Source organism: Monopterus albus, unplaced genomic scaffold (genome assembly GCF_001952655.1).
Source record: "Monopterus albus unplaced genomic scaffold, M_albus_1.0 scaffold75.1, whole genome shotgun sequence".
Taxonomy (NCBI): domain Eukaryota; kingdom Metazoa; phylum Chordata; class Actinopteri; order Synbranchiformes; family Synbranchidae; genus Monopterus; species Monopterus albus.
In genome coordinates, this window is record NW_018127955.1 from 1,054,902 (window position 1) to 1,071,186 (window position 16,285).

Consider the following 16,285-nt stretch of genomic DNA (forward strand, 5'->3'; position numbering starts at 1 on the left):
CGGAGTAGGCACTGAAATGCTGCTGCGACTGTTATGCACAACAGAACAAAAATTAAAAAAACAATTAAATAACTAAAACTGAACCTGGACATATTCTGCAAACTACCCCCTTTGTTGTTTGCAAGGTTTATTTTATTGCAAATAGGCTACTTGTTTACTTGTATCTAACATTTTTGCAAGCATGTGTTTACACTGGGGTATTGAAGCTTTGATAGTAAAACTGCTCTACCATTTCATGACAGAGTACAAACACACATTCTGTCTTGCTGAAGAGACACACACTTACCTTTTCCCTTAGCTGGACTGTGTGTGAATGTTTGTAGCAACACTTTAAGGTGAAATCCGGAGCGATGAATCTTGTTAGTCTCGTCTCTGTTATCTCATTTGTTCAGGTGAGGAGTGTGAATGAAGTAGAGCCTCAACCTGTTCAGAAAAGATAGGAGTAAAAATTTCACACTGCTCTGCTGTGTCAAATTTCTTTGCTATCATTTCTCTCTTAATGGACAATTAGGCCTGGAGATCTTCTCGGGGAAAGAAACATATCATTTTCTCAATCAGTAAAGGTACTAATCCATGACATTTGATTACCATAATTATGGTTTTCAAATTAGATGTGGAGTGCTGAGAGAAATAATGAGACTTTCCTCTCTGAAACATCTCTTTTATCATTCCCAGTAAGTAAATCCACTAAAACCACAACTTTTTAACCTGAGATTTTCTAATATACGAGTGCACAGTATACATTAGAACAGATATATTGAGTCAGATATAATGATCAGTTTGGAAACAGTAGAAATGGTGAAATTTAGAACAACCCAGGAATATTCACTATATTGTTGTTGTTTTCCCCCAATATCTAATCACGGACTGAGCAATTATTTCAACACCAACAATGCTAAAAATAATTTTCTATACTAATTATTCCACCTGACTGCCCCTTGTTTAATATCAATTTATTTCATCCAAATCAGTGCTGGAGCTTCGCAGCTAACAGTGTTTACAGGTTTGAGGTCATATAACCATGACAAAAGGTGGATGGCTGGAGGGAGGCTGAAGTAATTTGATCCAGATGGGAGCAAGATGATAACTAATCTGGGTGCAAAGATGTTTTCCAGAAGCCAGAGTTGGTGTAATTTAAGATCAGTTATTAAGATTTCAAACACATCAACTTGCCATGTAAAAAAAGAGTTTCACCATTAAGTTAGAGATGACTTTACAGCGGCTAGATAGCTAACGTTAGCTACCTTAACCCCAAACCATTGACATTTAACATTAGCTAGTTACATATAACTCAATAAACAATGCAACAGAAAATTAAATCAGTTACAATAAATTTACAGTAAATAAAGCAGTCCATGATCATTATCATATTGACATTAAACAAAACTTTAACCTACCCTCTTGTTAGGTTATTTCTTAGTTAGATAGATATGGATTAGAGATCTGTTGTATTAGAAGATGTTTAGTGCAGACAGGGTGACTAGTTTGATGTAACTATTAGCCTGCAGTAAAATTGCAGGCACGCCAAGGTTACAGGAAAAGAGCTTTTAGGGTCAACTGTAATGCTAGTCTTAATATTTGTCTTAAAGTGTAAGGTTATGTCCCATTGTTTAGATACACACCACGAAAACAACAGTCACGCACCTTGACTTTTCCTCATGTGTGGGCTAAATGATAGAGCAGCTGCAAGGCTTGCTTATCAGGTGACGTCACGGTTCGACAGCCCAGAAAGGATTAATATTGTATAGCAATGCTTGGTTCGGGGTCTTCCTGCTTCCGGGCTGCTTTGGCAGGCTGGGGGTTGGAAGATCTCTGGACTGGAAGTGTGGATTCTTGCCTGTGACTTTTTGAATTCTGAAAAGTTTGTCTATGCTAGCATGCTTGTGGGCTGCTAACAACGTCAGTTTCACGTCAGGAAAAAAGTCCCTAAATATCTATAAAAAAAACCTCTCGAAACACTACTACAGCATAACCCACTTCTCTGCTGTCCGTCTGTATGATCTAACACCTTTATAATCAAAATATCCACACAACTTTCGCTAATTGGTAATGTAGAGTCGCCAGCGACCTAACCTAGCTACCCACCTACACAGAGTGTACGTCGGTCGCGTGCGATGATAGAAAAACAAAAACAATCGTGTAACCTACATATTCTTCTTCGTCTTCTTCTTCTTCTGTTGTTTAATGGCTGTTGGCAAACAGAGCCCTGCATGGTGCCTTACAGGTACACTGATATTGATATTGGTTTGGTATGTTCACAAGTCTCCTTAAGTCAACGTCGGCCATGTTTTTATCTATAAAGCCCTAATGTCCTGTGTCAGAATGGAAGGAATGAGTTCTGTCTTATTCATAAGATTTGTGAGCATATCTACTATTACCAGCTGAAATACAATCCGGGTCACCCTAAGAAGTTATCCATGTATACAGCTGGCTGTGGTATACTGTTATTAGTTTTCCAGATTAGTGTGTAGCCCACATAACTCTGAGATGAGGGAACCACAACCAAGTCTCATGGTCACACCGTGCAAAGATATTTCTGCTTCTCATCAGGTCTCATCATATGTAAGTGTCTGCAGTTTCTATGGACAGAATAAGCAATTATGCTCACCCACTTCTGAGCACAGCAAGCAAGAGTCTTTACTGAGGATGGTTTATTTGCTGTGTCTGACTTGTACTTGTAGTTTTATTATGTTGATGGGAGATGACATGTAAGCACATTCACATTTTTGACACATGTTTACAATGCTCCAATTTTTGTCACTTAAACTCTAAATTGATGCAGTACAAATGTGAACATTTTCATAACTGAACTGACACATTTGAAACACTCCACTGCTACCTGCTGAGCAGCATTTTATTTCTCAGGATTACTCAGCTGGAGAGTTTAATTCTCATCCTCTGTCTCATTTGCTTTTTTTCCAGACAAAAACTGTTGTTTTTGCAGTTGTTCCTTGTCCTAAAAGACACACATATGCACAACCACATGTCTATTGCTCTTTGCAGCATGACTGGCAACTGTGGTGTTGACTGCTGGAGATGTCACTGGATACTCTGACTCAGCTGTTCGCACTGCTGCTCTAAATATGATTGACAGCTCATATTGCTGCACTGCCATGTGCTGAAACTCTTCTTAGACAAACCTGCCAATTATCACCCATAACCTTGACTCTGTGATGACACAACTATAGTATTTTCACTAGCAGGTGTCAGTTTTAATGTAGATGTTTTGAGGTGTGACTGTGATAAAAATGTGCCCATACAGAACCAAATCAAAATACAGTATGTGTTTAAGATGACATTTGGGAATGGTGCAACCAATATTAAACAGTTTAAAACACTTAGGCTAAGAACTAAGTCGCACAAAATCAGTTGAATAATTAGGAGCTCAGATTGTTTCTCTAATTTGAGTTTACAGTGTAAGTGTTACTTTAAGGACAGGTTTGGATTTTTAGATCGTATTTTTAATGAAGACTTCTGTTTTGAAGTGAATTCATTTATAAATTCCATGAATTTTGACAATTGTATATGAATATACCATACAATCTTTTAATCTTTTTTGGCTAAGTGTTGTTTTAGGGATGGTAGTATATACACATTCATGGTATTCAGTTGATGAACTGTACTGACCTTAGTGATCCTGACATTTCCTGTAGCGCCATGAGCTTGACAGCGTTTTGTTTTTGGTGAGATAGCTCAACAACCATTGAATGGATTGCCATAAAATTTTGTTCAGACATTTATGCTCCCTTTAGGATAAACTGCAGTAACCTAATACATTTTGTGCCATCATCAGAATTTTAACTTGTTTCTTTGTAAGTCTACAATAATTTATATTCACAGAACTAATGGCATTTCCACCATCCTCATCTGTCCTTTCTGTTGTGTCTTCTGTTTTCTATTTTGCCTTTTTTCTTTGTGTCCTCTAAAAAACTAAATGTCCCTTTTTCCTTTTGTTAAGTTCTTGACTCTTTTTTGCTACACATACAGTAAAAGGTTATTTATTTCATTTTATTTCTTCTTTTTTTTTAAGAATGGAGTCGTTTCTTAAATCATATAGGCTGTTATTTCCTTCATTTCCTCTTTTTTACATTGTGCTGGTATCCACTATTTTTGTACAGTGGTTTGTATCATGTCCTGTGGTGTAATATTGAAACAGCAGGTTTATTAACCCATTCTACTCAGGCCGGTTTATTTACAGTCTATGAAAAGCTCATCTTTAATTATCAAACTTTAACACAGACACCAGTCACTCTATCAGTTTGTTGTCAGAAATCATTAAAAAAAAGATAATCACATGTAGCTATTCATCACGTTTCAGATTTATTTAAGTTCAACAAGCATAGGTTATGTGAAGAACAGTGACAACCACAGATCATCACTGCTGTGAATGTTGCTACAAAATAAAACAATCATTACAGCGACTTCAAGTGAAACCACTCATTCTTTGTCACTGGCCTCTGTTCAGCATGACGTGTGACTCCAACCATGTCATTATTACATTTCACAAAAATTTTACTCTGATAAGTTAATGGATCGAATTGATTATGTAAACAGATATCACTTCATAATTTCATAGGCAGCATCATAAAACTATTTCTTTTAATCCCCTTTTATGTCAAAAATAAAATAAAAAAACATATTTACAGGAAAAGTTAAAGACCCGTCATTCATAAAACATTATTGTTGCCAAAACATCAGAAATAAAAACTGAAAAAGGGGGAAATATATATATAAATTCTAACAGGGTGGATGCTCCCAAAACAACTCTCTCACACAAAACGATATACAGGTATATATATATATGTTTGTATCATATATATTCTGTATAGATACTTCTCTACAAAAAAGCAAGTTTACCCTTTTTATGAGTAAATACATTCTATTCTACAATCACTATAACAACAGCGTACATTCCCAACCAAAATGCTTTGATCGTTTATCAGGATTTAATCAGATGACCATGAACAGGAAGTATGTAATGGCATGCTTAATATGACTGCAGTACTGTGTGTGTGTGTGTGTGTGTGTGTGTGTGTGTGCAGCCTCATATGGGAGTGAAATAACGTCCTATATTTTGACTTGCCCTGTTCATGTGCTTGTCAGATGACCACAAAACACATACATTTCCCCCCTGACACACATGAATACACAGTCAGAGAAAGCGATCGGTTCCAGCAGTTAGTCTGGTTAACTTTTCCTCAGCAGGTGAAACGTGATCCGAGATCTATTTCTGCAGCTCTGCTGAATTCATAACAACTTGCAGATGGACTTTCCAGTGCTTTGTTCAGCTCTTCTCCCCTCTGCTTCCAGACAAATTTAGCATGACACTCAGACTTAAATCCCAAATTTCTATGCTATTGCAAAAGTCAGAAAGACACAGTTATCCTTTAGAGGCTGGATTCACATACGGCAAAGCTGTTTTTTTTTTTTTTACCTGACATTTCATAACCGTCTAGACGATGAATATCAGATCACATGCTGTATGGTTTCTCACTTTTGAGACTGCTGAGATGATCAGATTTGTATAACAAAGGCTTCAGAGTCTTTGGCATCTAGAGACAGTAAATCCCATCCTACAGTACAAACCAGAACCCGTTTCCTAAAAGCATCCCTGCAGCTTTGCTTTTGAGCTTTGACCTCACAGGGAGATTAAGATGTAGCTTTGAGAAGCTAGGCTCCAAAACAGAGTCCAAAAATCTGATGTAACTTGGCAAGGAAAGCATTCAGAACTCTTTACCAGCTGGACATATTGCAGCATCTACATCCGCAAAGCTCCTGTATTTGGTGCCATAAAAGTGTTTTTTTTTTAATAGTGTACCTGTCCTTTTTCTCTCGTGACAGCAAAGCTCGAGTTGTTTTTCAAAGAAAAAAGCAAACTTAAAACTAAATCCATATGTACAATGCTACAGACAGCCCGTTATAAAGCACCAAATAATAAATGGGGTAGGTGGGAGTGTGTATTCTCAGCAAGACATGGCTCAAATCCTACAGTACAGACAAGGCCTAACCACTTGTGTGACTCGCTAAATACAGTACAATCATATGTGTAATATACAAACCACAGAGCAAAGAGTGTCATGCTGTCGCAACGTGCTCAGCTGTTAGTCTATGAATGTTGAACTATTTACATATGATTATGCTTGCTTGTGTGTGTGTGTGTCTTTTTGCATACACGTGTGCCAGGTAGCCCTGAGAAAGATGAGTGGGTGTTTTGCAAGTGGGTGTTTTGTGCTTATTAGATTAAAGGTGTACGGTAGTTGATGAATGCCCACTGAGAGGCAGTGTGTGTGTGTGTGTGTGTGTGTGTGGAAGGCGTGCATGTGGGTTCAGTGGCTGCCATTGTTTCCTTTTGATTTCTGGGGAACACTAGAGCAGGAACAACAACCATCAGAAAACTCAATGAGATGAGTCCAGCACAAACAGAGAAGTTATTCACACAGACATCACTGTTCACGCCTTCAAACGTGGCTGTTGTGAGTATTTCCTCTGAAGGGAACACCCCTGCACACACACACACAGCTGGAAGATGCTCCTCACTCTCCCTATTTTAAATGAATTGTGAAAGGAGCAGCATCAGTTATGTTAGTTTCCCTCTTTGTTCTCCCACATTTTCTAAATCATCACCAAATATGTACTTTAGCAAGAAAATTGGATCTTCTTCTTCTATTGCTGTGCAAATTTCTTTATTATACTACAAACAACCTGGATGTGTATTTTTTTCATCAGACCTCAGGGGGATCATCTCTTTGCCTCTAATTTCCTAGTTACATTTTTAAGAAACATGGTGCTTTCAGACAGTGGTAAAATGAGATTTTATTTTTCCTCATGTTTCACTATAAAACCTAACAAGAAAGGAGGAGACAGTAACTCCCTAGTAATTTAACACTACTGAATGACTATGACCATGGACCAGCCTGTACAGTCCCACCAGTCTGCTGGTGCCTGTTTTAGACTGACTGTGTTTCCCTGAGCTCTCACTCTGCCACGTTTCCTCTAAATGCGGTTGTCTAGCCAACAGACCAAGAGGCCAGGGTCAGTGGTCAGGGTGACTCCTTGTGTGAGTCTGTTCAGTCTGAGGGGAAATGAAAAGGTTGCTCGCTGAGGTATGACTGTCTGCCTTGTTAATGTGGGCCATCTGGAGACAGAGGACAGGGGCAGAGGGAGAGCACGAGAGAGAGACAGAGCAGAGAGAGAGCAGAGGGGGAATTAGGAAAAATTCGTAGCTGATAGAGAGGCCTGTTTCTACTTAATAAAGCTCCAAGTGTGAATTCCACATGAGGAATGAAAAGTCACAGCAAAGCAGCACTTTCTCAGATCCTTATTCAAGACTTTTGGAGACAAAATGAGCACAGAGGCATTGTGATTTCATGGGAAAAAACACTGATGTAAAAAGCTGGGGATAGCTAAGCAAAAAAACAAACATGCAATGCAAAACTACAGGCTATTAACATGTATAATATGTTAGTTTTTTAGCACCAGGATCAACTTAATGGTGTTATACTGTATGTCACAGAAGCAAGATGATCTTGGCATTAATTTACTCTAGTTAATTGCAGCCAGATGTGCCATGTTTCTCTTATGTCAACAAAGCAGATAAAATATCTGTAAAGTTTTTATTTCCAGGCCAGTGAAGTGGTAACTTGAGTGCCATTACAGGTTTGGAAAGATCAGTGACATTTCTAAGATGTGTTTTTGACTGTATAATAGTAGTAGACAAATTCTTCCTGGAAAGGATAGCTGATACCTCATAGACAATGAGGACCATATCCAGTCATTCAGCACACTGTATGGATAAGATCAGTTGTTGAAGTTGATCAGGGGCTTGTGCGCTTGACCCCACTGCTCTAAGACAAAGCACAACTGGAAAGAAAGTACATGACATCCTTTAGTTTATCTCCAATCTCTCAATCACGACTCAGTGACACTTTTATTTCATCTTTAATAAATCTGTCAAATGTGTCATAAAATCTCACTCATCAAAATTTGATATATTGTCTTAAAATTGGCTTTGTGGCCTTAGTGAGTTGTTTTTTTGTTGAATCAAAGCCGGCACAAACGCAGGAGATCAAACCGGTGCCCATATCAAGGCGAGCGCAAGAAGAATCAAAGCCTTTTGATGCACATTCTCTTCAACATTGCCTCTGCTGACTGACATCTCATCTCTATTAAAGGCTAAGAATAAAAAAAAGAAACTTTCAGAAGCATGTAAGCGCCACAGAAATACACAGAAATCCCACACCACTTACTACGTCTATGCTGTGAATGCTACTATATGTAAGCAGCAGGGATAAATCACAACACTACCAATACACAGTTAACCACTAATAAGCAATAAACATGTAGGTTTGAGACTAAACTGATAACCAACAAAACTCCTTAACCTATTTGACAATCTCTCCACAGCAGATCAACAACCCTGTGAGCAGCACCGTTGCTGACAGTTGAAGCCAGTGCAGAAATGCCTTCTGATTTAAAACCACAATTTAAAGCAGAGTCAAATCTTTCAAAAGTTCAGTCTCAAAATCCACAGTCAAACTCAGAGTTTGAGTTTCAAACCTAAACATTTTGCAACTTTTAAGCAACCTTTAGGACTTACAGAGAGGTTTTTGGTGTATTTCCTTAAGTCATAACAGGCAACCATAGCTGGTGAAACTTATTCTATTTAGCTCCTTCTGTTGCTCAAATTTTCTGGCTTCAGTGACCAGCAAAGGCATTGCGTGGTAAGACCCCAATCTAAGCTTCAAAACATCCATTCAGGTAATGTCACCAACCACTACAACATGTCTCATAAAAGAACACTTAAATTGTGATATTTGCTTCAGTAAATAGTGGGCACACATAAATACAACTCAAGAATCTAATCCAAGATTTTAGCTGGGCACAGTGTATGCTATGTCTTTCCTACTGTGTAACAACTGTCAAAGCTCTTTCTGCCACCAGCAACTTCACTTCCATGCAGTATAGAACAGCTATAGGAAGGTGGAGGGAAGAGTGTGTGTGTGTGTGTTTGCAGAAAGAAGTCATCGTAGTGGGTGTCAGTGAGATGTGCTTTTGCTCCCTAAGGCGAGCGGGACAGAGCTGACGATTGTTCTTGGTGCTGATGGGTGAGTCTGTGAAGGTGGAGGGAGGATTGCGTATATCAGAATATACACATACTGTACACATTAAGTATTTGTAACAACATTATTCCCTGCCAGCAGTGAGACTATAGAAAATGTGCTTTCTGACAGGAAAAGTGTGTGTGTTTGCGCAGGTGTGGTTACGCTAAGAACATGTTCAATAGTGAGCACCTCTGGTCCCGGCCATGTAAACAAACCTCGGGCAGCAGAGAACGTGCTCAGAAAGGCCCAGAAAGACATCAAAGATAGAAGTTTGAAGGAAGGAGAGGAAAGAAAGGAAGCATTATTATTCTAACAGCACAGGTTAATAGGAATACCAAAGATAATATTGCATTTCCTAGAACTAGCTTCAATTGCTGTGTATATAAAATTGGAAGAAAGCTATATTGTGATATTACAGTTACATTTCACTTTGTAATTCTAAAATAATTTATACCAATGATAGTTATATTTAATAGAGTATTTACATAAATACATTATCATATATTAATATTATTGTCAACACATCATTATAGAAACACACACCATACATATATGTGTATATAGTCATGTTATAGCCACATGTACACACACATACAATGAATATACAATCAAAATGAGCTATTGCAATGCTGTGTTGGATAAAACTCCATTAGACATTCACATCTTCTCAAGTAAGTTTGAAGAGAGGAGGAGTTCAGGTGTATTGCTATAAGAAAGACTAAAGTTCAGCCTAGCTTAGCACAACTGCAGCTGAATGCTTCTTGTCAAATCAGACTATTGCTTAGTGTACAGTTACTCTCCTCTGATGTGATAATCTGGATGGAGAGAAGAGAAAGCTGAGAGGAGCTTTGAGCTGCGCTATCAGTAGGTCAGACAGTTTCTGCCACTGTTGTCGGGCAGAAAGTTGTTTCCAGTGGACTGATCAAACCAAAACTGCTGTAGATCTGTGAGTCCGTCAGCTGAGATAGAAAGGTGGCCCGCTCAGACGGACAGAAAAAGCAGGTGAGCAGCCAGGTAAGTATGAAGAGACTATTCAGCAACCTGCTGCCTCTAAAAGTCAGAGAAGAGATCCTGGGGTCCCAGATGAATGATAAAAGGAGCAATGGTCCGTGGCTGGTAAAAGGGATTGTCAATAAAAAGACCCCCTGCAATGAGATGAAAAACAAAGAAAAACGAAGAGCAATTACTGTGTGAATAAAGCTCAAAATCTGTAAACACAAGACTCTATGACAAAGACATAATGATCATGAACCACTCTCATACCTGTCTATTACATATGAAGCTGGAGCAAGGAGATGGCTAGCTTAGCGTAGCACAAACACTGAGCACACAGAGAAACAGCTATAGTAGCTCTGTCCAAATGTACACATGAAACAAATGGGAAATAATTAGTCAGCTTTGGACAGAGCCAGGCTAGCAGTTTCCTCTTTCAGTGTTTACGCTAAGCTATGCTAACAGGCTGCAGCTTCATATTTAGTGCGCAATTGTGTGAATGGTATTGATCTTCTCCTCTAACTCTAGGAAAGACAGTGAAAAAGGGTATTTCACAAAATGTCAAATATCATTTTTACAGGTGTTCAAGTCATGAACATAAAGTACACTTAATTACAAACATTTAACCCAAAATTTGAAGATTTGCAGTGAGGGTAGGATGCTAGCCAGGTAAAGACTGAAAATAAGATCAGACACAGGTAAGGAAGTTTTGAAACTAAACACCTTCTGTGGGGTTTCAGCTCTGTGTGTACTAAAATTAACTCAACCTCATACAGGAATAAATACATTAAATACACATAAGGCAACCACTGTAAATAATTTTCAGTCGTGTGAAATTGAAGAAAAGCTCATGTGATGCAAGACAAATATCAGTTTAAAGGCTTTTAAAACAACTCAGTGGAGCTCAGCCAACCCCTGAACAAAATACTGTACTGTGCCTCATAGCTGTAAACATGGAGACATCGTCAGGGGTTATTGCTCGTTGGTTGGAAGATGTATTGAAAGACCAGCATAACTCTTCTTGGCTGGAAATGACCTTTGACCTTTGGTATGTCGATGCAACAAACTGCAACATCTTGCTTATTGTTCCTTTTTGTTGTTTAATCTATATTTGGTCATTGTTACAGTGAATCTTTAATATTTAAATCTTAAGTCACTGAAGGACAGTTCTGGGTCCACGTTTCAGTGGCTCAGTTGGTAGTTGATCCTTAGTGGAAGGTTGAGCAAAAAATGAAAAAGAAAATGTGCAAAAGCAACAATAACAGCAATGATATGGAAATGAAACACAACGAGAGTGTGGATAGAATTCTAATGGGTTGCATTTTACTACTTTAGATGGTTTATAATGTGAGAGTTTCTAAGTACACACAGTTGACCTGTGTAGATTTGGGTAGATTTCAGATGTAGCATGCAGCGGTAATGGACTTTGTCTTTATTATTTTGCCAATTGAATCCAACATAAACAATATACTGAGCTACTGAGCTAAAATTACTGCAGCAAATAAATAAATAAACAAACAAACAATCTTCACTTGGCATGTGACAACATATAAACTCTCTCAGTACTGTATATACTGTAGGTGATAGCTGTGGGGAACCTGCTAAATAATAAACCATGTGAGGTAATGAGATCGTGCAACTGAATTCAAGATGCAGGATCTAACAGGAGCTTTATAAATACACGCTTTGTCTTCTTGCCTTTCTTCCTGAATATCTATAAGCTCAGGGTCAAAGGGATGTAAGGAGAGATGCTGAGGTAGACTGAAATTGAATCTGTGTAAATGTATGCAGGAGGAATGTTAAAGCTTGGTGTTCAAATGTAAGAGGTAGTATTGTGTGCAGGGTTAAAGAGTGGGTACATCGCTGCAAATGTTAGGTAACAGAGTAACTGCTCTAGTAAGTCTAAATCTGATCCAAAACAAACTGCTGCTACTGACTCAGGTCTCTATCAGCTGAAAGCCTTTAAAGCAGATATACACCAGGCAGTGTTCAGCTTTTATAGGAGATAAACTTTATTTATTTTTCAACATTATTTATTTATTCCTATACATCCTTCACACAGCTCATGTTGTTTTCTTTTTTTTACAGAGAATAAGTGTGTTGTGTGTATGATATTGCTAAGACTATCCTCTTCCAAGCAAAGAAAAAACACAATAACAAAAGGTTGATATCTATAATTTAGACTCATAGAATGAGGTAACAATTCACAGTAAAAATCCTTCAAGTTTTTGTTTATTTCTTAAGAACTTAAACCTGCACTTTTTTCATATTCATAAATGTTCTTGGAAACAGTAAGAAAATAAAACAAAACAAAAAGCAAATAACAAAAAGCAATTTTACAAATGTTCAGCTCAAGTCTTTAATCCTCTCCCCATCAATAATATTGTAGAGAAAAAAAGAACAGACTGAAAAAGGTGCATTTGGTTTGTGTGTCTCCTGTTCTAAAAGAACTGGTAGTGGGGGACGGGGTAGGCGTGCACTTTCATGACAGGCAACAGAAGCATTCTCTTGGGCAAACCTACAGGGGAGACATGAGAAGAGCACAGCTCTGCATGAGTCCAGGGCAACAAATAACCAAGTGTTTCTATGCTCACTACACTGCACACTTTGCTACAAGTACGTCCAACAAACACCCCTGGCACTACACAAACAGAGCTCCCGGACAGGGGAGTGCAGGCACATAAGTCGAAGTGACAGCCTTTGTCAGTAGTTAGAAGAATCGGAGGGGGGTGGGGGGTTTAAAGAGAAACAAGTAGCTGAAGTTAAAGATTTATTGTAGTTTATTACAACTTGGGTCTATTTTTGTGGTTATGTCGTTATGAATCAAGTTTATTGCTGAGATCTTTGAACAAGGTGATGTCACTACAACAAAGTCCAAAGGGACAAGAAATGGTTGTGTCCAGAATATGTACCAATTTTCTAGAGGTAAAACTTGAGTTCATTAAAGCTATGTGCACAGAATTAAGACAAGCTATAACATTTGCTTATGTTTTTGTTCACTTTCAAATTTGTTTCACTAATCTGTGATTTTGTTCTTTTCAACATTGCTGCCACAGTCTCAGGCTGCAGCCATTAATTTTGGCAAGTATAATGCCGACCACAACTGTAGAAATAGAGCCCAAGTTGCATTAAAGTGGAAAAATAGATATTAGAGCAAGGGAAGCCATAGTTTGTGTTGTCCTGTAGTGGACAGGAAATGGGTTAATCTCAAAAAGCCTTTGGAATAATGTCATGTGCTCTATGATAAACTTTTGTGTGTTCATGTGTGTTCTGTCTTCCAGAATATCTTCATGGTCCTTAGTGTCTGACAACAAGAAATGCTAAAGCAGCAGTGCACACAGAGCATGATGAAAAAGCAGGAAATGGAATTAAAGCTCAGTATTTACATAGTAGTTTGTTTCATGTTAATTGTTTTCATGTGCATTTTGGACACTTCTTCCATTAATTTTGACACTTTAAAGCCTGAATATGGATTTAATATTCAGAATATGGATTTAATATTCATGATGCTGCCAGTGTAAAAAAATAAAGATCCCCTTCCTGACTTACAGCCATAATCTTTTTCTCATTTTTGTCTGCAGCTCTGCATCATAAAAATACTGGGAACTACTGAGTAAGAAACCAAGCTCAACATAGACACTGACCGCAGCACAGGTATTACACAAAGTGTGTGTAAAATGTGAGGATGAAACATTTAAAAGCTAATTCTTGGTATAATTCTAGTTTGTGTGGCTATCTTTGTCAAATAACATGAAATGAGCATGACTAATTGTTGGACGTTACAGCTCAGGGTCAGCTGGACTTAAAGTGATCACCAAACAGGTCATGATATATACACATGAGTAAGAGGGATTTATGCTTCACCCAACCTCAGATACTGGAAATGTAATGACTCTTAATTGAATCTTTTCACTGAAGAAACTTACTGAATGCCTTTTGATTTTTTTAGATGTCATGGTCATTAAACTTTAAAATAAGGGCAGTGAACTGTAATACTTAGATGTAAGTGGCACCTACCACTGAATTCTAAGCCTTTCAGTAAGCGTGGCAGTCACAGGATCTTGTGAAAAATGTGTGGGTGCCAGGGACTGAACAGAAACATCCCAAACAAATGCTCTCATACACAGAAAAGCTGAGCCATGCTTTATACTGAAGGCTGCTGGGATCTCAGGGGTGTATTAAAACATCTACCCGGAGCCTCAGATCAGTTTCTCCCAGCACATAAGACCCATTCAAACTCCAAGCTGTAGCTGTACACATACGTATGTACCCACACTACACTTGTGAACGTGACAGACAGATGTATGCATTGAATTTTCCACTAATACTATTAAAGAATTCCTGTGTACGAGAGAGAGGCCTGTGACCAGCAGTGAGAACAGGGAAACCACTGAGGAGCAGTAACATGACAGGAACACTACAGCAAGGGTGAACTGACCCCACCTCCCTGCCTTAAAGGAAAACCGTGAGGAATTTACACTATGCCTTCTGCTAATCTGAGAAGAAATGAGGATACTGGCAGTACAGGCAGTGTGTAGGTTAATGTAAGTCCAGAAAAGCTTGTGCAGTGAGTTACAGGTGCAGTTTTCTACTTCTTTCAAATTTTATTCAAGATACTACGAGTGCAGCTGTATGACATTATAATCACAACCAGTTTCTGGGAATTCTGAAACTGGCACCTCTACTGACAGAGTAGCGGTCCAGTCACAACAGATGAGGGTGAGTGGCAACAAGCAGATAAAGAACCGAGTGGTGAGTAGACTGTTAGCCAAAGCACAAAAGATTTGATTGCAGCAGGCAAAGAGAAGCCAGCACTTTAAGCTTTGTTTAATTACAACTGAAATGTTGTGCCAAACCCTATCATTTGGATTAGAATGGGATCATGTTTTAAACTAATTCAGAGAAAAAAAATTGAGAAATTGGAGGAAAAAGATGATTAATTTATCCGCTAATTGTTAGCAGTTACAGTAGATTGACAAGGACTGTATGATTATGAGAGGAGAGAAGGTGGAAAGGGGCAGGAAGGGTATACACAGGAGGAAGGTGAAATGATGAGGTGTGGAGAGGAAAATGAACACGTACCATATGCAGGAGCAGCTGCTGCAGCAGGGCTGTAGCCATACGGTGTCCCAAAGCCTGTTGGGGAAGAGGTTACAGGATCTAACTCATGTGTGCATGCTTAGTTCCAGGCTACACTTTAGTTTAGCATTCAAGTTCAGATGAGTGTTTTGGCCATCATGAATTCTAGCAGACAGCTGTGGGTTCAAGGTAAGAGACCTGAGTGGAAGCTGTACTGCTTCCTAACAAGATCACATATATCTGAGCCAGACTGTAGGTCATATATTTGTGGAAGTTCAGCAAAACACAAACTAAATACTAAATTCCCCACTAATGGTTAGAGCCGTCGGTTGAGGTGGCGCCGCAGATGGCTGCCATCGTTTCTGTACCAGAAACAAATTCCTTGTGTGTAACATACTTGGCCAATAAAGGTGATTATCCTTATTATCTTTATCCTTAATCAGTGGACAGCTTTGCTGCATGATTCCCAGATAACACTGTTTAACATTGAGTTCTCACACAGTCATGTAGATACTGTCCCCTGAATGCTACGGTAGGTAGGTATTTATCAAAACCTCCAATATTTCCAATACACCTACAGGGAAAATTGGATGCTGTTTCAACAGACAAGCAAGCATTCAGCCTAAAGCAGAAGAAAATGTGAATACTGTAAAGCCAACAGTGAAAGAAAATGCTAACACTGCACTATTTAAAAAAATACTGTACAGAACAAATACTAATCAGGAGGCATTAGAATACTATCATCTCCTACAAGGCTTGATGCGTGATGTGAGGGTATATTATGACACAATGCATCAAATGTAGAGTACTGTAAATATCAGCTAAATAAGTCATTTTTTTTACTTATGTCTAAATGTGTTGTGTTTTTCACAGGCTGCCCTTTAAAAAATCAGCATGATGCACCAACCACCCACATAAAAAAGTCAAAATAATATATTTTGAAAATGTGGCAACATATGCTTATTGTCTTGTAAAAAAAATTAACAACAACAATACACACAAATATCCTCTCATTATGGTACGGTACCTGGCGTGACATATCCAGGTGCGGCTGCACTGATGAAGGCTCCTCTTGCGAGGGCTGCTCTTCCTCTTCCTCTGGCTGGCTGAGC

At 38.5% G+C, this 16,285-nt stretch overlaps 1 protein-coding gene and 1 long non-coding RNA gene across 2 annotated transcripts in view; both read right to left on the bottom strand.

Moving 5' to 3' along the window:
• The window catches only part of LOC109963486 (uncharacterized), a 17,934-nt gene extending 15,635 nt beyond the window's left edge, over window positions 1-2,299 (bottom strand). Inside the window, exons 1-2 of the long non-coding RNA XR_002275412.1 lie at window positions 2,086-2,299; window positions 287-423 (exon numbers count right to left, since the gene is read on the bottom strand). This is a non-coding gene — a long non-coding RNA (uncharacterized LOC109963486). The remainder of the gene's footprint in view (window positions 1-286; window positions 424-2,085) is intronic.
• Window positions 2,300-10,263: 7,964 nt separating this feature from the next.
• strbp (spermatid perinuclear RNA binding protein) overlaps window positions 10,264-16,285 on the bottom strand; it is a 77,462-nt gene continuing 71,440 nt past the window's right edge. The window contains 3 exon segments of the mRNA XM_020605984.1: window positions 10,264-12,612; window positions 15,177-15,230; window positions 16,201-16,285. The exon segment at window positions 16,201-16,285 is cut by the window's right edge and continues 11 nt beyond it. Of these exon segments, the coding sequence (XP_020461640.1) occupies window positions 12,536-12,612; window positions 15,177-15,230; window positions 16,201-16,285 (216 nt within the window). The 3' untranslated portion in view covers window positions 10,264-12,535.